We start from the raw sequence: 22,110 nt of genomic DNA on the forward strand, positions 1-22,110 counted from the left end.
TGGTTCAAAGATGTATTTTCATTACAATTACTTTACAAATATTACAGCACAATTATATTTAGCAAAGTGATTGACAAAGTTGATGCTCTAGCACAAATACAGACAAGACTTTTAAATTATTGAGAACAGTTTCTTGGCGAACTAACTTTCCTAATTACATACTCTGCATTCTTCTGTTCCATCACAGCAAGAAGAACTCCCCATTCTAGTTAATACTGAACTATCAAGAATGATTTATTATCTTTTTCATGGTCACTAATAATTTAAAATTAGATTTGCAGTCATATGTTTTTACCTCAAATACATCTTTAAATATGATAATGTTCTTTTATGTGCATGATGCATACCTTATAAAATTAAGGTAAGCAGGATGAAGAATTTTTAACAGGTTGATTTTGGACCTAGGGGTACGGGCTGCAAATCTTTTAAACAAGTTTATACAGTTACAGAAAGCCTTCCTTTTATCAACATTAACAAATCGTGCATTCAATTTTGTGGGTTTTTGATCCTTCAAATGAGTGTAACTCCATCTAGATAACTCATAGACACTTTTCCTATAACATTTCCTTTTTAGACTCACTGTTTGGCATAACCAATACACTAAGTAAATTCATCTTCAAGTCTCGCTTCAAGATATCCAAACACTGTTATAAGTCATGGTGAAGAAAACAATGAGTGAAGAAACTTCATTTCTTGCTTTAGTACTTCAAAGCTTTTCTCACCTTTTGAGATGAAACTTGAGATATTTGAGGATGCTGCGACTTGGCAGAAATGTGCAGCTCATGCAGGTGAGTATTTGCCAACTATACAGGTTCCCCACGCTCCCAGGGTTAGGCACTTTATTGGTTTGTTTGATGAGCTGACAGTAGAGCTCATCCCGGAGAGGTCGTAAATCATGTCCTGTTTGGAGGATACCTTGGATTATAGGGATGGGATCAGACATAGACTCCAGCTGCTGTAAAGAATTAAATATCTTGATGGCTTCATCCTGCAGAGTTGTGTAGCCTTTGTCTTTCAGTACTACAAAAGAAAAATAAGGGAGAAAGGTTCTTAGACTGAGATATGAAAGAAAAAGCACAAAGGCTTAATTTGGGAATTGCTGAATGGTATTCTGTGACCCTTATGATGCAGGATATTAGAACAGGTATTTTTCATTTCAGATGTATGATGCAAACTCATTGTATGAGCTATTTTGCTACTGAGATTTGTTCTGAATTTACTGAAATCCCATTTTGTCATTTTCTGACAACATAACTAAAAAAGTGTATCTTGATTGATCAGTTTTTGTGATGGAGAGTCTTCCTTCTAGAGTAACACACAATGATGATGTGTTGTATCACTTCTTTGGTGTCACAAGACAGTGAAAACCTGATCAGATCACAAATGAGGTAAAGCATAACTGTGTTACGGAAAGTGACAAAGATACATGGCATCATTTTTGTCTACAGCAGTAGCATTTTAATTAAACCCAAACAATGCTACTAAACAAAATCACTGCATTTTGCTTTTTGAACGCTGAAAAAGGTGGTGATTGTTTTTGTGCTACATGTTATTCAGCGTGGGCTAACAACTATTAAAATCTCCTTAAAAGAAACACGGAGTTCTTGGGTTTGTCAGACAGAAGAGATTGCTCTGATACAGTACAGATGTATGTTATGAAAGTGAAGTTTCTAACCTGACATTATACTATTACAGAAAATACCTAGAACTCAACTGCAAGTCAAGGCAATAGCTAAGCATCAGTCCATTTTTGGAGCTACATTTAGTAAGGGAAGACTTTGGCAAGACTTCTGCCTCAGAGGGGGCTATCTGTTCCTATCCATGGGGAATAGAGAACAAACATGTTTCACTTCCACACTGGACAACCTGCTCAAGTGCCAAGAACAGAACTGTGGCTTGCCACTGAACAGTAGGAGGGGCAGGAGAAGTGAAAGGTTTGTCCTAGGATTTTCCTCGTCATTTGAGTAGAAGGGTATCACTAGAGTTACCAGAAAGTCTTACTTGAAATACCTTAACTTTTAGTCATCTGTGACCTCCCATGGATGAAACTTGTGGCCTGAGTCGTATCTTGTTTAATATGCAGTTGCAAACTAAGATAACTAAATCCATTTAAGGACACCAAGTTCACAACTATCAATAGATCTGAACCATTCATGCTAAAAAAGACTTGTAAGTTAGTGGTTGAATCAAGGATATTAAAAGACATGAGTACACTCATTTCAGGAGTAAATAAAGCATTTATTCTTTTATACATGTACACTTAGATGTTGATTCCCAAAAATAGGGCTTTCCATCACATCTGATGACACTTACACTTGTTAATTGAACCTTGTGGCTGCTGCAGCTCCGCACATGGGATAGGAAGTAACAATGACTTGAGAAGGAGAATATGATTCAAGGAGACTGAATGAATAGGGTTTAGTTGCTTATTTCAGGGCAAGGCTTTTCAAACTCAGTCTTCTTAGCTGTGTTTCTGAAGGCAGTAGCAACCTTCCCTTCTGTAATATGACCCCAAGGCTCTATGCTAGGCAAACTGCTATTCTCAGAACAGGAAATCTTGTCTATTTGTATTATAAACATATATTTTGCCTACCTTTACTTCACTGTAGCTCACTGACTTAAAAATCCCATCCTCTAGTTTAGTCTTTCATAAGGAAAAGTGTTTCTATTATTGAAAAACTTACAGTTTAGATTGATGTCCCCATATGGCAGTGGCAGTAATGGTGAGTGCAGCGGATGATGAGTGTAACGGAGAATAGGGTTCCTCTTATAAATCTGTTCAACCACATCAGCATTCAGGCAGTTTTCCTATTGGGGTATGAAAAAAGCAGAGTTTGGGGTCCAGCATTAGGAATAACGGAATGCTTTGTGCCCTTAGGCTGGTTGTGAAAAAACCTGAGTCATTAATGTTACCAACCCTGTTTGGTGCTAAATCTGGTTGTGGGTACTGTGGGTGCTGTGGCACGTTGTGGGCTATGAATGCTCAGTACCTGCTAACCTCAGGCCTTGGATAAACTTCCTTTATCTGTGCAGTAAAAAGAAAACTACCGCAGAGCCGCAGGACACAAAAATGAAGGTTCATAACATTTTTTGAAGCGTGTTTTCAGTTCACATTCATTTTTACTCCAGTATTTCATAACGGAAATTATGACAGTCAAGTTTTATGTAAAAATATTTCTCCAGCACAACTAATTGGCCTTTTTGAAACTAACTGTCCTTTAATAACTGCAGGAGCAACCATAACAAAATAGCCCAGACACAGTGCTGCTGTAAACCTGATGCACCCGCTCTGACATATAAATACTGCTCTTACTGTTCTGCTTAGGCAAAGTTTGATAGATGTGACCACTGTCTTCTACCAGTCCTGAACTTCCACATATTTCTCCTGCTCTGAAGAACAGCATTCATAGACTTGGAATTGAGGACTTAATACTTCTTTTCCATGAGAGAAGAGGTGGCACTCTCTAAGGGAAAAGGTCAATAGCAGTTCTCCCCTCTTGCCTATTCTTTTGCTCTCTTCTGAGAAGTATCATCCTCTCTCATAAAAGCAGATAAGCAAAAAGCTCCAGAAGGACATTCCCTGGCTATGCATGTACTGTCTCCAATGGTACCATAAATCAGTAAACATTAATTGAATATATTTCTTATCACACAAATAACATGAGATGCTTAGCCCATGTTATCGTAGAACAAGAAAAGAAGTACAATGACAAAAACATCGAAGAGCTGTCTAGTCCCCATCCTGGTGTGCTGCTCACTGTGGACATAGCCAAACATGTCTGCTAACCCATGGACCTGTACACTGTGCTCTACTGCCAGGTGTAGTCACGTCTGTCAAGTTACACAAACCAGTAAAAGTTGTTAGTGTTTTCATGGAAAAGGGTTATCCCTCTTGCCCTCCAAGCTGCACTTCATACTTTGCTCTTCTACTTCTTAGATAGAAATTCCTTTATCAGGTCAGTGAATACATTCAGGTTTCACAAAGTCAGTCCGTGGCACTGTGTGATTAAAACTTAATTTTCTACTTTATTTTGGCTAAGCCAAATTAAAAGAGGTTTAAGCAGCCATTCTTTCTCACCCCTCCCCATCTTGCTTGTGCCTACCTTAATATCCTGAATAAGTTGCTGCGTTGGAGTATCAATTGGCGCTTTTGTGTCAATCACGTTCTGGATGGCACTTGACCAGCGGGTCGCCTCATTAAGCAACTTTGTATAGAGACGGTAACAGTGTTTGCGTCCATACACAGTTACATTCCAGTAACCTGGCACAACAGTGAAATTATTAATCATAAAAGCTGCGTCCCATCAGACTCTGAGTGCTGCATCCTGGGTCATGCCAGCAGTTTTCCAAGGAGCTAATAAGTTGTATGAGTCATTAAGTATCATAATACAGATACTGTAGTATTAAAGGATATTCTCTCCTTTAGAAGATCCTGGGAGTAACCTCGGAGTACAACTACGCATCATGCAGCCTCCCATTTTATCCAGTAATCTTAGTAGAAGTGACTGCAAGCACCACAGAAGTGACTATGGAATAGTCACTGTGGCTTGTGGCCCTACTTCTCCAGTCCTGTCTGTAACAGGAAAACCTGAGACAGTCTTGCTTTGTACATGAGAGCCTTTAATTGTCTGTGGCACACATACAAACAGGTATAATGCACAAACTATCTCTTCTGTAAAGAAGTAACTAATTTTACACGAATGAAGTGGCAACTGTGACAGGAAGAGCATTTCAGGCCAAATTCTCTCTCTGCATCATTGTATAGGCTTTTTATGAAGCAGATTAAATTAAAGGAAATGTATTTCATCTTTCACTAGTGAAAGCCTCTTTGAAGTGTCAGTGACCCCAATGAGATTATACAGGACTGTCAACAGTCACTTCTCATTTGCAAACAGACATTTCCGAGTTGAAAACCAGTTTAGAAAATGCACAGTGGAGCTGACTCAGGTGTAGTATGTAGGTTGCCACAAACTGGACTCTTATTCTGGTTCTCCCTATACCTGCTCTACCAATGTTAGCCTTCACAGTTCCTCAGCACATAAAATAATGTATGAGGAGAGTGTTACCCTTGTGTTTTTCCCCAAGTCTTTCATGTGTAAGTACGAACACTAACTTAGCAGCAGTATTAGTCTAAGATAATTGGAATGCAGGTGAGAACAAATTTTACTCCTGTATACACTACCTCTGTTTTTCACCCAGTAAGTCCCTGTAAAACACTTCAGTAACTTAGGAACATGATTTGTTCATTGAACTGAACCCTTAATAATCCATTTAAAGTATTCTTATGCATTGTCTGTTGCATTACTAGCTAGAAGGACAGTAGGCAACTGAAGGCATATTTGAACAAGAGCAAACAAATACCTGTTTCTTTGAAGATCTTTTCATCAGGTGGGACCACTGAGCAGAGGCTGTTCAGGACCAATGTACCCAATTTCAAAGCATTTTTCTCCGAACTCTTGTAGTAGTCCAAAGAATTGTGCGTCAAAACAAACCAACGCTTCTTCAGTTTTAGGGAAGACATCTTTGGGTTGTTCTTTACTTCCTTGTGTAGCCATCCTGTTCAAGACACAATTTGAATCACTCTTTTTTTTCTTGAACAGAGTGAGTTGGACAAAACTAGGTTGTATACAGAAGTTAGTCGTATACTTCAAGAAACAATAAAAGCATATGTAAATTGATAAGCTCCCATATTAAACAACTTTGAGTACAATTCTCAAACAATTAAATAATAAAGACATAATAAAATCAATTTCCATTTCAATTTTGATATTTCACTAGAAAAATTCTACCATCAACTTACAAAAACACTTTTGTCATCTTTACAGTGTTTTCTTATATGGCACAACAGAAATATAATTTCAGCTGTATTGATTTGTGAGTAAACTCCACCGTACAAAGACGTGGCTCCAACTCTGCCATGCTGTCATATTACCAGATTGTATTGTGGGGACAATCTCTTCAACGCATAATGGATGTTATTTACTTTACTGCCCCACTCAGTTCTTACCCCTCACAATGAATTCTTGTCCCTCCACTCTAGTGTCCCCCTTTGACCTCTGGAGCAGGGTTATCCAGTGATGCATCTCTTCAGGAGTGTCAGCATTACAGTGAAGAACACGATTAGCAGTGATGATCACAAATGAGTTGGGTCTATGAAAATAAATGACAATTGAAAAAGCCTTTACAATCAACATATGTACTGTTTATCTCACTCTCCATAACCATAAAGACCGTCCATTGTTTGCATTTTCTATTCAGACAAATATTTTCCACCTCTAAAGCATTGTTTATTTATCACCTAAAAAGAAATATCAAGCATTTGAAAAGACTCAGTTACGTTAGATTCACACCAAAATGCTAGGGCTGTGAATGGTGGGAAAGTTTACATTAAATTGCAACTTGTCCTATCTCAAAATAAATCTGTGGTGAGAAAAACTTCCAATCTTTAATCAGCTTTGGATGTGAATCAGAACTCCATTTCAGGGTCAGATCTATTTAGAGTGTCTGCTTCAGTAGTTACATTAGCTAAAACAAACTAAAGTTTACAAAGGTCTATAGTGAAGCAGCATGTGAACACAGAGTCTTTTATTTTTAATGCAGTGCAACCCAATTCACAGAGAATATAATCTATTTTTAATGAGAGTCTGGCTTTTACCCAATCCTACAGCAAGATTCACTGAAGCATGAAGAACTAGCCCAAGTGAAGTGTGCTGATGTCTCTCTGGATTAGAGAGGCAGGTTCCTCAGCCTACAAACACTTCTTTAACACTTTACTATTAATGTTTTCATCCTGGAGCATAGAGTTTTTCAAAATAACTGTATCAGATGTAGTAAATGGGAATGATGCAGTCTGGGTCACCCCAAGTGTGAAGCTCACAGGACTGCCTTTTACAGTTGTTAGAAAAAGGTAACTGGATAGAAATTAGAACCCAAAATCTGTTTATGAGGATGGAGAGGTTCACCCAAATATGATATCATTCTCTAAAACCAGTGTGCCATATAAAAGCTAGATGGATCACAGGATAAAGGACAAAGTAATTATAAGTATTAGGAGAAAAATTAGAAAACTGTGTGAAGGGAGGTTACAATAAATCAAGTAACAGGAGAAGTGTGTAAGTTATTTTAAGGGTTATCTAAGTGTTACCTACGGCTAATGCTCACTGGTGCCATAGAAGAGCGGAAGGGAGTGATCAGAACCCAAGTTCTTGGCCACACTGACTGTGGTTCTGAAGTGCTGCATGGGTCAGGAAGGGTGGTGGATGAGGAAAGAAATGGGCATGTGAACGGAACAGAGTTTTGTTGGCCATTTTTAAAAATGTGTGAAGAGGAGGCAGCTTTAGATTGAGTTACATGGAGCATGCTCTAGAGAAAGCTGGATAGTGACATATACAGGATAGAAGCTGTAGCAAAAGAACTGAAGAAGGAGAGACTTAAGGTATAAACTAAGGTAGATGAAGCTATCAAACAGGAAGTTATGATCAACAGTAGCCAACCTTCCAGATTCCCCTCTCCTCCTTCCCAGTCTAGGAAAAGATGGAAACCCAGTTCTTGGGATTCTTTCTGAATACAGATTCAAAGGTCTGTCTGCTCAGCTTCTCTCTTTTGAGCTATGAGGGGTTCATATGTGTCAAGATAAAAAGAAACTATATTAGTCAAATTTGTTTCCTAACTGAAAATCCTTCTATCACTTATTTAGAATCAGAGAACTAAAACAAAAAAAAAATTACAAGACAAAAAAATCCATGTGAAAAATGCTTACAAGAAGAATGCTTAACTTATATTAGCAGGAGAAATGCTAACTTAAAACTGTGTAAGCTCTGGACATTTGTGTTGCATTCTTTAGGAAACCTGGGCTTGTAATCACTGTTACTTCTGGTACCAGTGTCTTGGCAGACCAAGGACAAAGCAGTAACTTAAAATCAGCTGTTTCACACATGTGCAATGAAGAGAAACTGGAGTGAACTCCTATAGTACAAATAATACCTCATAGCCAGTAATCTTATAACTAGAGTCATAGTCTGAAACCAGATTACTTTTTATCCCCTAAAACAGCGTTAGTAGTTCAAGAACTAAGAATATCCTGATGTTTTTGCTGGTTTTATGCTGCACTGTCTTCTTTGTTACAAGACATTTTTATTCTTGGAAACAATTTTATCCCTGAAGAATACAACATTCATGCATGAGTAGCTGAACAGAAAAAAAAAATTAAAATTAATTTTTCTGCCTACTATATGGTTAAGCGACTCAAAACCCAGATGCCCTTTTTTTCAGGAGCATTACTTGTATAAATGAGACACGTATTTAATCTTCTACTTTTGGATCACCTTAGGAGCTCAAGAGTTCATATATGAAGCAGTGTCAGGGAAGTTATTAAAGCCCCCACAGAGTTTACCATCATTCCTAGTGCATGGACATGTTTTAACATGTTTTAACAGTACTATGAAGAGGGAGGAAATAATGAACCACTTTAACACATGTGGCCAGTACAATACAGAGACTAAATGATAAAGTGTCTGATTTTGGCTAGAAAAAGGAGAGAAAGAAAGTCACCAGGCATGGTTCTGACTTACCTATCCGGGTTATCAGCAGCACAGACAGAATCAATTAGTCCTACATCGAGTGTACCCTATAAACAAACATCCAACCAGAAAATAAGGAAGACATTTACTATTACATTAGTCACAGTACTCTTCTGAGAGACATGTGAAAGGAGCAGCAACTTTGATCAAGCAAACTGAACTGCAGGTTTGGGCATCAGTTTCTCTTAACCATTAAAACTGTTGAAGGGAAAACTAAGACACTCAGATGAACAGATCCAGTAAAAGATTATCTGTAGTTAAGCTGGAGCAGCTGAAAAACTGCTATTTTCTATGTTTCCAAACCTGCCTGAATTTTTCACTGAAAAATGCCATCCCAATATAAATGGCATCCTCTCAGAACAAACTTATGAAGACATTAAGCAAAAGTTTTTGCTTCCCTTGGCTTGAAATTAGGTTCCAAATGTATTCCATTTATCACCAGTGTATGTTACACAGAATGACAAATGCGGGACCAGAGAAATCTCAGATTTTCAACTCTTGGTTTTTAATTTACTCATTAACTGTATCTTTGCAAAACTTCAAAGTGGACCAGAAAAAACCACCCCAAAACCAACAGTCATTTTTCATCAAGGTGAATGATGGAAGAGGACTCAGAAGTCACACTCTCTTCCTGTACAGTTACAGGACCAAGGACATGGAGGCTCTAGCCAGTGCCACAGCTATTGCCACACTTAAGGAAACCTAGGTTGTGCCTCTCAGAAGGTGCGGCCACCACAGTATCCCTCTTTTCTAAAAATAATTGCTTTGTAAAGTTCTTCAGATTCAGACTTACCACAGCATTCTGTGGATTTGCCTGCTCATCGTGCATCTCCCGGATCTCTTGCTCTGTGGATGCATGGACTTGACTTAGTACACTAAACCACTGGCTGGGGAGAGAAAGGCAGCAGTGTAAGAGTAGAATTTTGCTTCTGCATAAGCCTTCTGTCACCTTTGTTCTGCAGAGATCTAGCAGGTTCTGCAGGTTTTTGAAATTGCTTAAGATTTCTTTTGTCAACAGGCATAAAAGCAGCAAGGCTTTATGTGAGTTCAAGTAATACTGAGTGCAAGCAAGCCCCTCCAGGTCTCCCATCCAAGCTCGTGTCATACCCTGCTTCCTGAAGACAAGTACCTTGTACAGTAAGTGGCATCTCTGAAAAACTGGTGTAAACACACTGAAACATCTGAGTGCCTAGAGAGTCTTTGTAACACATTCCACACATTTCATCTGGAATAAAATACATTACTAGCTGCACACAAAGCCTTTAATGGGAAACTTAACATTCAGGTAATAAATTCTGCTGCACTGATAGCGTGACTGGTAATAATTTCTTACAGGGATACTTTTTCAAAGACAATCCAAGTTCTCTGTAGAAGCACAACTAAGAGGGAAAACAGAATAAAAACCCCAAGCAAATACCTCTATGGTTTTTGTTCTCTATGGAGCACTGAAAAATCCAGCTGCTGGAAAGGCCAGTGAAGTTGGACCAGAGCAAATCTGTGCCATTCCAGTGGCACTGGAATATACATATATATATATATATCCTGAACAGGAAAACTGGCAGAGGTTTCCAGTACTTCAGCCCATAGCAATTGCAAATGGATTTAATTCCAACCACACCTTCTGCTTCTGGGAAATCTCTGTCCTCCTGGCAGTTGTATATGATAAAGCTCAACTGCTCTAAGCAATCCCACTGAAATCTGAGGGCAGAGCTTGGCCTGTTCAGCAGGTTCCTGAATGCCATTCTTTGAGATATGAATTTGCCATTCTAATGAAAACCACCTGGGGCCAAGTTTTCAAAGGGATCAAAAGCCCAGCCTTTAAAACAGACTCCTCACTTTACTGCAGAGGCTCCTCCACCACCATGGGGTTGAGGAAACAAATGCAAAACTACTGAACTTGAATACAAAGTTATCTTTTCTGCAATTGCTTATAGTCATGGAATTGATACTGAGGACACTAAAGAGCTTCCTTATCTTCAGCATTCAAATGCCAACTGTTCCCCATAATGTAGATTTCTGGAAACTGAACTGCCAAAATAGCTTCAGAAAAACTGTGTAGGCTGTCAAACGGTATCATCACTGCCATATCCTAAATCCTTTCTATCAGCTTACACTTTTATTAGAAACAGTGCAAGGCATGAAGAAAAACAAAGATTTAGAGTGCCAGACCACGAAGCAGATGAGCACATATTTAGTTCTGATTCTTTTTTTAAGACTCAGAGATATCCACAGAGAGGTTGTGCTTAACACTTACTTTGCTGGAATGTAAGATAATGTCACTGAAAACCCGTAGAAAGAAGGGAAGTTATCATCTAGAGAGAAGGAATCATCAGCTGAATAAACTAAAGAAACTGAAGAAAACTAAACCTCATCTACCAAAAAATTCCCATAAATTAAATTCAGTTTTCTTTTTTGGGCTCAGGAATTGCAAATGTATTTAAATGTGAATCTTCTGTTTAAATGCCAAAAAATACTTCATAGCCCTATATGCACATTCAGTAATAATTTATTAATGGATTTTAAAGAAAAAGTCAGAGTTTTCCTGATTTCATGTAATCTTTGTGTAAATGAAATCTTTGTGTAAATGAAAAAGAAAAATCACAGCACTTTGCAAAAGACAAAGGCCTAGTTTTCCTTTCTTCCCTCACGGGACCTCCTCTGTCTTTCAACTGAGTCCCAGAAGACAAGAATAGGGAAAAAGACAGGCTAGGGTTTTAAAGGAATAAACCCTCAGCAATGGCATTACTTCTTTCCTCAAATACACTTCCATAATCAAAAATAGTAATTCCTCTTTTGGGGGTCTGTGCCATGTTTCTCTTGGTTGTTGCCTTCATTTAAACAAAAAACAACCTCAAATCATGATTCAGCCCATGTACAAAAGATTTTTCCAATAGCAGATCCAGACTCAACACAGTCCAATGATTCATACTTCACTTTTAACAAAGCCAAACACTAACACTGGCTTAAGGCTGTCTGCAAATCCTACACATCTCCCTCATTAAGTCTTCTGGGATGACTGAGAAAAAAGAAACATGAAATACGCTTGTGAAAGCCAATTTAATCTGGATGGTATGTTATGTGGTATGTACACTATACACATTGATAGTGTATAGTGTCTCCTCCTCCATGTTTGAGAAGGAATTGAAAGAGATGCATGGCAACAGACAAGTCTGTGTGTGTGTGCTGGTAATTTCTTACTGGGGTCCCTAGGGCAACTACACAAGTCTGGTAGAAGAGACTTTAGTTAAGCCTCCATTTTGAGCCTTACATCACACAAGAATCTTAACAGTAACTGCTAGAAAGCTCCTAAGTTACTTCAAGAGTAATTTTAAAGATGCCTTAAAAAATGAAGAAAGATTCTGCATTGTAAGCATTGCTACATCTATCCTCAGGGTCCTGTGATAGATGAAGGTGTTCTACCTTTAAACAGAACAGAATACAAAGCCACTTTTGAGCCTTCAGAGCAAAGTAGCTCAGGTGATGTTGACAAAGGCATTCTGTATTCTGCCCTTGGGGCAGCAAGGCAGTGGGTAATAAGCTTTGATTACTAAGTTGACTTTATTTAAATGCTTGATTTTTATGGGTAAGCATATTATTATCTCCCATGAACTGTAGCATGGGGATTTTTTTTTTTTAAATATGCTTTACAACTGATCTGACAAGTCAGGCTTGCTCCTCACCTAGCAGCCTCCCCCTATGGTTAGATAAGGATCCTTTACAACAAAAGCAAGACCCTTTATAAATCAGAAGAAAGGGAACACTCTCTTACACACTCTTCTTATTGACAAACATGGTTTTGCCCCAAAATCCAGTGACTGCATTACAACTTCTACCTGAAAAAATTATAGGCTTTGCTTGGGCAAAGAGATCCCAAGCATAAGAATAAGGTGCTTTATTTCAGGCAGATTAGAGGATCTTAAATATTTATTTGATCTATGCAGCTAAACACAGCAAGGTAATGCACAAGAGAAGCATCAGGGGCTAACACCTGCCTCTCTACAGACACACAGTATTTTAGAAAGTTGCTGGGAATAGATGAGTAACAGCCAAATTCTAGGCAAATTTTCACTGGCAATCTGACTCCTCCCAGTAATGGTCTGCCACAAGATCTCAGCAGAACTTTGAAAAAATGGGTTAAATGCAATGTGTTTAACACTGCTGGAATATTTTGTGACACCGGTCAAACAAATTAATGACAAGCACAAGTCAGAATGGCATAGAGATTAAAATGGGGGAAAAAAAAAGATAGGCCTAGTGATTTTCATACCTTGCATCCTCAGGAGATTCAGCAATTAAGTGGTAGGTCCTATCATCCATTATTAGATCAATACCATTTTCTTTGCCTGTATTATCAACAATCTCTCTGCAAAAATGAAAACACCAAGATTGAGCATTACAGATAATGAACATTCTGAAAATTCTGTTCTGCTGAGAGGCTCACAAACTACTGATGTTTAAAACAGCAGCAGTCAGCCTTCATCAGGCTTGTTTGCAAGACTCACAAAGTGATTTATCAGATAGTACTAATTCACCAAACTACAGTTGTGTTTTCTGCCTATACAGTACAAATATTCAAACTATTAGGAATGTTGCTATACCAAGTTGACTATTCTGTTACCATTTTAACAAGAACTAATGAAAAAGTAAAGCATTATCAAACCTCAACAGAGGCAGGGACGACTGAGTTGAGAAATGGATATATTTCTGAACTGACTGCATAACCAAGTGGTTTTTGGAGTGCTAAAAAGAAAGCTCTTGAAGATTAAAAACTAAAAGCAAACAAAACCTGGATTAGTGATTCTGTGTGGTTGTGAGTCAGCATAAAGACAATTCCAAACATGACTTCCAGAAAAAGCTGAGCACTCATCTGCTGAAAAATGACACCTTTTTAATTTTTAGTTTGGATATCTAAGTATCAATATATTGGACAATTTTGAACCCCAAAGCACAAGATTTTTTAAAGTATTACATTAGATTTTCCTGAAGGTTAAGAAAGCAACTTAAATTTCCTTTTTGCTGTATTTGTCTGAAGCTTATTATTTCCTTAACTAGCTATATTTTCTTATCAGTTGTACTATTTTCATAAATCTCTATCCTATAAGAAATATATGCAAGTTCTGCTTATTGGGCTCCTGAGGACAATTTATCTGCTATCAAAACAAAAAGCTGTAATTCTCTACTGTTTTCTTTAATTTGGTTTCCTTCCCTCCCAATAACAATGTCCAATAGAACACTTCTCTGTCCCGTGTTTTAAGTGAATCAGCCTAAGATTTTTTAAATCAAACAGGGTCCCTAATATGGAGTGGTGAAATATGTAAGTCTCATGATAGGTTAGAAATGCACTCAGTAAATACTAAAATTACCTAGAAAAGCTATTGTTTATATCTTATGAAATACAGTTCTTGAAATACAAGTACTCTTTCTTTTAGCTATTTTATACACAAATACTCATAGATTGAACCTACAGTTCAAGTTAGGTTCAACAACCTTTACCTGACAATTTTAAAGGTATGTTCAGCAAAGAACTTCTATAGGGCACAGTCAATGAAGCAATGTGGCAACAACAAAAAAAAGAAGGATTGAAGGTATTAGAAAAATATGCTAAATAAATGCTATTGCACATGAGGCAGAGTCAAATTCAGTTTCAATCAAAAAAAATGCAGTAGGAACTTCAGTTTCTGTTCAGAGATTTACTTGACAGTGAACAGCTCATTGGTTTTACAAGGGCAAGTCAGGATGCCCACTGAAACTATTTACTGTCCTGCTTGAAATCAGGCTCAGGCCAGGACTTCCAAAGAAAAGATTAATCTAAGATTTCAATTTAGTTTAAGTTCTCTGTTAAAGTAACAAAATAAACTGGATAGTTGCAGATTACAAGGCACAAAGTGGAACTGAGCGTTACAAACCACTTCTCTTTTTCTCTACTCTGGACGAAAGCTTAGGTGCACTTTATACAGAATGAGACTACCAATGTTAGCACACTTTAATTTTTAAATTAGCTAGATAATTTAGAAGGAAAAATACCATCCCTTAGAAAACTTTTTTTTATGCATGCTTCAGGAAGCATAGAATTTTAAGGCATAAGGAACTTTAGTTAGCAAGACATAAGTTATTAGATTTAGTAATTCTGTTTTTTTAATATATGCATTTTAAAGACTTTTCCACATTACCACAATTATTTCAAACATGAAAAAAATCTCAATACATACAGAAGATTCAGCTTTGACCCAGGCAAACTTCAGTATATTCAGGGCCTATTAATTCCACCCTCCCCATTCTAGGTTTGCCTGCAGCTACAGACTTGGCAACATGCCCCAGATTGTCTTGGGAATCATTACAGACTAAGTAGGGCCTCTAGTCTGGGAGAAAGCATAGATGGGTTCATTATACCAGCAGTTTTCTGAAGTATTTGGCACTGGCTTAGCTCTGGAGCACTCTGTAGACTTAAAAGAGAGCCAGCTAAGGACAACACTTGCTTTCAATAACTTCATCATACACAGTCTCATGCTCACATTCACACAATTTGTAGGCAGGGCACTCAATGTCTTCTCAGATTAAGCTCCAAGAAGTACTTAGGAGGAACCATGGCTAACATATAAAACCATATAAACCTACTTGGCAGTTCGGACATCCATGGCACCTTTTAGCTTTTCTTCACTGTCATTTTCAAAGTACATCAACCTGGACTGTCTGAGAACAAACCATCGTTTCTTCCAGTTCCTTCTGGAAAGTGTAGATGATCCACCCCCCTTTTTGTGAAGCCAACCCTGCTTAAGTGCTTCCTGCTTGGAACGAAACCACAGGAAGGTCTCATCTTTCAGGACACACCAGCGTCGCTTCCATGTGTTTATTAAGCCACCTGGCAAGAGAGACAAATGTGGGTTTATACACAGTTAAAACAAACAATTGTATTATAAAACAGAAGCTGTGATCACACCAAAACTGGACGATTTTGACCAACAACTGCAGTTAAACTGAGTCTCTGCTGTAAGCCACAACCCTCATTTTTGCATATCCTTACGATCACCAATATTGTTGTCAATCTAAAACCCTTTAAATTATAAATTATAATAAGTCTCTATATTACAAAAATATATGTAACATATATATAATTACACATACACAATATATGAATAATAAATCACTGAAAAGTCTTACTGCACATGAAAATCTAATCTTTAACACTGTTTTCAATGTATTTCAATCTAAGAAAAGACTGGTGTTAAACTCCTTCCTCTCTCCAGGTTGTTGGAAGGTAACAATGGTTAACTTAAACCCACAAAACCTGACAAAGCTATATTTAGAGTAGGAAATACACCAGTGGGAACTCTGTCATACCAAAGTGTGGCTATACAGTAGACAATGTACCTTGCACTGTAGTTAAACAGTCATTAAAAACCTTAACCAAGACAATATAGTCCTGTGATCCCACAAAAACTTCTTGCTTGCCATGTCAGTAAAAGCCCTGTTACTGACTGCTGCATTATTTTTCACACAAACATAGCAGTGCATACATTCATCACTGTTCCTGTTCCAGCAAAATAAGCTACGCTACAGTGATGGATATCATACAAGGATTCACCGAAATTATAATTTGCTAATCAATCATCGGAAGATATACCTAACAGTTTTAACCAGAGAACTGCTGTGTATGTTCTTTAAAAGTCTCTCACACCCTTTTGCTGCACATAACCTTTTTTGTGTGTTCCAGATCCAAAGTGATATTTGTCTAAGGTCAATAAAACTGATCTGCAGTGTAGAATGCTGTCTATGTTACAAGGTTTTGGAAGCAAGAATCTGATTTCCTCAAAATTTGAGGTCAGTTGGTACAATTTGACTTTGTGAGTTATTTTACTATATTTATGCTGAATATTTCATTGTTTGTGAGTCAGCAAAGATAAAATGAAATAGAGGCAGCCCAAAATATTGAACTTTCTTTGCACAGGGGAAAAATACTGATTTAGTGGTTTTAAACCACTGATTTAGTGATTTAAACCCACGCATGGGGGTAAGCCACTGCAAGTAACTTAATTTGAGAACAGCTCAAAGTAAATAGTCACTTTTCCATCATCCTTTGAAAAATAAGAAAATGGCTTAACTCTACAGGAATGGGAGTGTAAAATACAATAAATATTTCTGGTTATTTTGTATATTTAGCAAATTCTGATTCACCCAGTACCTTTCATGTACAGAAAGCTGTGAAAGTAGGGCAGGCTGACACAGCTGTAAACTGAATCCCTCCGGTAGGAAAGTTCATCATCTGTATCAAACCTGGAGTCAAAATCTTCTTCACTGTCTTCAAACTACAGAAGAAAGGAAATAAAGATCAAAATCTCTCAGGAAAGTGTTTAGATAAGATTGGTTTAGAAGTCTCTAGCTAAAACATTTTATTATCTATTGCAAGAACATAATTCCTCATTGTTTTTCATCCATCTAACAAAAGAGGGAGTACATTGTAGTAAGTTGCAGCCTAAACTGTGTGATTACACAACAAATACATCCAGGATGGCTCTTTGACTGGTTTTCACTGCTTCAACTGTACTAGCTATTCTAGTGTTAAAATTTTCCTTCTAAACAAGTCAGTGTTGCTGAAATACCTTTTCACTTGGTGAGACAGTCTCACAGAATTACTCGGTGAGTGGTAGAGGAAATCATATTCTTTCAAAAATATTTGTAGGAGTAAAGCCCACGGTATACTCAGTAAACAACACTGAAAAAGAGCTCCTCAGTATGACTGTCTGCTTCAATCACTTTAACATCTGCCATCGTGTGAACTTTACTCTCCAAGTAATCTCAAAATATGCCTGTCATTTCAGGGACTTCTTCAAGCAGCTTTTTTTCAGTACTGTTGCAACTTGCATGCAACTGAATCTGTTTTTCCTGAAATCACTTCCCCAAATGCTACCTGGTACCCCAACTCCAAACACATGCACAGAGAAGAACTTTGCTTATAAATGGCATCCAAGGCCATGCACCGAACTCCTCTAAGCATCGTGCAGTTCTGCATTATAACAGTTAAAACCATATTTGTGCAGAAGCCCAGAACTGCAAGTAGCATCTGAGCTACCTCTGACTCTAATGCACTCACCCCAGTGGCATCTAGATGGCAACAGACAACTATTTCCATATGTACTCTAAGCAAATCAAGCTACACAATGCAGACTTTTCTCAGAACAGCTACAGTGACTCTACAGGGGCACAGCAAGGGAAAAAAAAATCAGAAAGCACATATCATTTATTAGATAATAAAACCAGTGATACTTACGGAAGACTGAGCTCCCTCAGAGCTAAATCGGTATGCTCCAGAGCTATTGTACGTCCCCACTGAGCACCGGTAGTCCGGTGACCACTGGCTACTGTGCGAGTTAGAGAAGGTCACACTGCTACCAGAAGTAATAGCACCATCTTCATAATCATCTTGGTCGTAATCGTAGTCCCCGTCGGGAGAAATAAGTTCCACAGAATTTGGGGGTCTACACGACACATTTTCTGGCATGCAGTACGTGGATTCACCGCTCGAAGAGTTGTGGAGACTGACTGTGTCGTGGGCAGGAGGTATAAGCATGGTGTCACCAACAGCAGGAATTGTTGGCACCACAGTATCATTCATATAGGGATCTTCTTCTGAGGAATCATCGCTTGTTCTGATGCCACTGGTCCTTTGATCGGAATGGCCATGCTCACTTGGGTTGGGCGAATCCTTAAATGCATCATCATCAGCTTCAAAGCCCTCATCTACCTCCTCCTCAGGATATGGCTGGCTGAAGTTAAAATTGGGCTTTTCACTACAGGCATTTCCAGTCTGTTCAGTTAGCTCCGCAGGGTACCCACTGCCCACAGAGAGAGACCTCTCAATATTTCGGACACATTCGTCAATCTCATCAAAGTTCAGAGATTCCAGGAACTCCTGGGCTGCTCGACATGCTTCATCCTCAAGCCGCCGGAGCTCCTCATCTCGAAGCTGCTGCAGCCTCTGTAATGAAGCCTCTGTCAAGGACAGCTCCTGCTGCTTCTTTACACGCTGCAGGTCTTCGATTTCTTTTTCCAGGCGCAGGATTTCTTCCACCTGCCTGCTTTCCTTCTGCTTCTCCACCTCTTGCTTCAGCTCTGCCTCCTTCTGGGCTTTCTGAATGGCAGCCAGTTCCTGCTTTTTTCTCTCTTCTTCAGCCTGCATATAAAATAAAACAAAACAAAACAAAATCAAATAAAGCCTCTAAATGCAAGATTTGTTCTTAAAATTTATTTCTAAAGCACTATACTGCACCATGTCATTCATTTAAAATATCAGCAAAAGAAAAATTCAAGCATGATTCCATTTGTTCAGAGATACTGGAAGCTCAAGAATGTGCAGAAAATTCAATCTTTTCCAGAAATTAAATGAAAGCATGGGTGAAGGAAATTTCCATGCAAACAGCTGTACTGAGTTTCCTTTGGCTTTATCTACCAACTCCTGTAATAAGTTTAGTTTAAATGCTAGAGATGCCTTTTATTTTTTTAATTGCTGGGTTGAGATACTCAAACAAACAGGATAGCTGAAAGCATCAGGAATATCATTTACCTGCTGGGCAAGACGTTCTGCTTCTTGTCTTTGTCTTTCCCTAGAAGTGAAGGAAGAGTAGTTAGTCAATCAAGCTCAACATAAGCTCATCACATTCCTTTTTTAGAGCAATAGCTCAACTTACAGAGATCATCTGCCACATGGGAAAGACAGCCAAAAATAAGGTCACCACAAATATGTTTGTGAATATGAAACTACTAAGATAGCTACATGCATCTTTTAGCAAAAGAAGCAAAGGTTTCCAAAATCCCTTGATTTGGAACAGCCTAAAATAAAAGGCTATTTAGACCAGGAGCCCCTGGTGGTCTAGTGGTAAGGGCGCGGCGCTATCACCGCCGAGACCCGGGTTCGATTCCCAGTCAGGGCCACTCCCGGGCAGGTGGAGCTCGTTAGCCCTTAAAGGCAACCCACCTACGTCCTAAGGACCTCGCTGCCACCGTCCAAGCTCGCTTGGCCCCGGCAGATGAACCTTAGGATTAAAGGGTGGGCTCAGTTCCGCGCACACTGTGTCTCACCTAAAAAATCCAATGCGCAGGCTGGAAGGTGTAAAGACCTTCCCCGGATCTTCACTCGTGAAGACTGGCCATTATTATTATATATTTATTTAGACCAACACCTAATATGGCACAGACAGGAGAGTGATGTAAGAGAGCATACTGCACCTTTCTTCGTCCCTTTTCCTTCTTTCCTCCTCTTGTCTCCGCTTCTCCTCTAGTCGCTCCCTATAAAGACGTCGAGCCAGCTGGCCTCGCCGCTGCTTCTGAAGAACTATGGCTGCTTTCTTTAGGCACAGGAACTTTTTCCTACCACTGAAGGCTCTGTAGTTCTTCTGTATCACAACCACATAGTAGAGAACCTTTCTATACCGCTTTCTGGGGGGAAAAAATAAAGAAGCAAAATTCTAATGAAACAACAAACTAAGGAGCAGTTGTGAGGGTTCTTGCCATGGTGACCTGCAATCACAGAATCACAGAATACGCTGAGTTGGAAGGGACCCACAAGGATCATCGAGTCCAACTCTTAACCCTGCACAGGACCATCCCCAAGAATCACACCATATGCCTGAGAACACTGTCTAAACGCTTCTTGAACTCTGTCAGGCTTGGTGCTGTGACCACTTCCCTAGGGAGCCTGTTCCAGTGCCCAACCACCCTCCAGATGAAGAAGCTTTTTCTTATATCCATACTAAACCTCCTCTGACACAACTTCAGGCTATTCCCTCAGGTCCTGTCACTGGTCACAACAGAGAAGAGATCAGTGCCTGCCTTTCCTCTTCCCCTCATGAGGAAGTTGTGGACTGCAATGAGGTCTCCTCTCAGTGGTAACTCTGGCTCTGTGATGGTTTCCCACTGTTGTTCACATTCTTCTCCCTTTGAGAAGAAAGACACTCTCTCATTGCTTTGACAGCACTGTCTGTGTCTTCATTTAAGGAAATGCACATTACTTGTCTTACATGTTCTTATCCCCCTGAGAAGGAGATGCTAAAAGGACAGCTCTGTGTGTGTGCACAAATGAAGAGAAAGAATATACATAGATAGTCATCTCACATCTCTGAAAAGAAAGGCCATCGACAGCAGGATAACTCTGTCATTAAAAAAAGGATATAGTTTTTAAGTAACATACTGGTCAGAATATAAGAACAGGGCTAATATACACATGAAAAGAAATTACCTCATTATGCACACAAGCTTCCTTAAACTGTCCTCAACTGACTTGTAAAAAAACCAGAGAAATAAACAGATGGGATGAGCAACTCCACCTAACACATAATGCATGAAGCCAGGTAGACAAATGAAACATTAATCAGTAACCTAATGTCATGGTTCTCTAAGAACCAAACAGATTAGCTTTATTTGCCTTTTCTCACCATGATGAAGCAAAGATAAATCATGATCTCAGCTGGTAATTTGGGGCAGCCCCACTAGGTGCCATCCAGCTGGAGTTCCTACCATGGATCTAATACCATGGATCTAAAGTCATGATACAATCCAATGGATACTGGCTGACCTCCAAATTTCTATTAATTATATTAATTATATTAAAACAATTCAAACTTTGTTTTATTCATGGGTATTTTCAGCTGGTATTTTCAAAAGCCACTTATCGTTTTTGAATGCCTGGTCCTCAGAAAAAGCTAAGAATTGTGTCAGAAGGATTTAACTCCTTGACACCCCATCCACTTATTTCAAATCCTGATAATTAATATTCTTGTCTAGTCACTTACCGGGCTGCATAACCTAAGATGTGTGCTCGGATAATCATTGCTGCCTTGGTGACTTCCACTTCTCGCTGTTTCTCCAACTTATGTTCCAAGGACTCCCGGAGAAACACCTACATAAGAAAACTTCTGGTTAACAACTTCTGGAGAACATTATATTTAATGGACAGCTGTGGTGCTGCCAAACAGCAAGCCTCAGCTTGGAATTCATGGACAAATGTACTGTTTCCTCAGAAATTTCCTCTCCTTCTACTTTAAAAGAAAAGAAAGTATTCTCTTAAAAGAAAATACTTGTAGATGATCCTCTTACTTTGGATTTCAGCAGGAAGAGTGATTACTCTACTGAAATTTTTAATTAGGAGCAGGGTTTTTCCCAAAAAACCCCATAATTACTGGATTCATTGAACAGCCTTTCCCACCAAAGATTAACACAGGCCAGAGAAGCTGCAGGACTTATAATGAACTTCCCATTTTGAGGGGCAGCAATACCACCCCAATAATTTAGCTGTTCCACAGTCACATCAGGGTGTGATTTACAAGCCTTGCTGCTTCCAAAGACACTGCTATAGGACTGCAGAAGTAAACAGAAATGAGTGGTTTCATATTCACATTGACTTCACTGTGCTTTCCTGCTGTTACATGGAAAGAGCTTCCAGGGCCAGATACCCCACCACAGCCAGCCCTTCTCCCACAGGCAGCCCCTCTCCCTGCTTCCCAGGCTCTCTTCCAAGCACTAACCTGGATCACTCACCTGG

The 22,110-nt window shown here is 38.9% G+C and overlaps 1 protein-coding gene and 1 long non-coding RNA gene across 2 annotated transcripts in view; one reads left to right on the top strand and one right to left on the bottom strand.

Annotated features, from left to right (window-relative positions):
* Positions 1–22,110, bottom strand: part of MYO10 (myosin X) — a 167,117-nt gene that overhangs the window by 8,192 nt on the left and 136,815 nt on the right. Inside the window, exons 22-35 of the mRNA XM_050316122.1 lie at positions 21,362–21,468; positions 19,800–20,009; positions 19,138–19,177; positions 17,845–18,747; positions 16,759–16,882; positions 15,195–15,438; positions 12,847–12,942; positions 9,373–9,466; positions 8,571–8,626; positions 6,008–6,150; positions 5,362–5,556; positions 4,104–4,261; positions 2,685–2,808; positions 723–1,020 (exon numbers count right to left, since the gene is read on the bottom strand). Coding sequence (XP_050172079.1) covers positions 723–1,020; positions 2,685–2,808; positions 4,104–4,261; positions 5,362–5,556; positions 6,008–6,150; positions 8,571–8,626; positions 9,373–9,466; positions 12,847–12,942; positions 15,195–15,438; positions 16,759–16,882; positions 17,845–18,747; positions 19,138–19,177; positions 19,800–20,009; positions 21,362–21,468 — 2,792 coding nt within the window. The remainder of the gene's footprint in view (positions 1–722; positions 1,021–2,684; positions 2,809–4,103; positions 4,262–5,361; positions 5,557–6,007; positions 6,151–8,570; positions 8,627–9,372; positions 9,467–12,846; positions 12,943–15,194; positions 15,439–16,758; positions 16,883–17,844; positions 18,748–19,137; positions 19,178–19,799; positions 20,010–21,361; positions 21,469–22,110) is intronic.
* On the top strand, positions 627–17,866 carry LOC126640380 (uncharacterized). Its single transcript, XR_007629025.1, has 3 exons — positions 627–788; positions 9,598–9,716; positions 17,396–17,866. It is a non-coding gene; the product is annotated as an uncharacterized LOC126640380 (long non-coding RNA).

This window comes from Myiozetetes cayanensis, unplaced genomic scaffold (assembly GCF_022539395.1).
Source record: "Myiozetetes cayanensis isolate MyiCay16 unplaced genomic scaffold, myiCay2020 scf1, whole genome shotgun sequence".
NCBI lineage: Eukaryota > Metazoa > Chordata > Aves > Passeriformes > Tyrannidae > Myiozetetes > Myiozetetes cayanensis.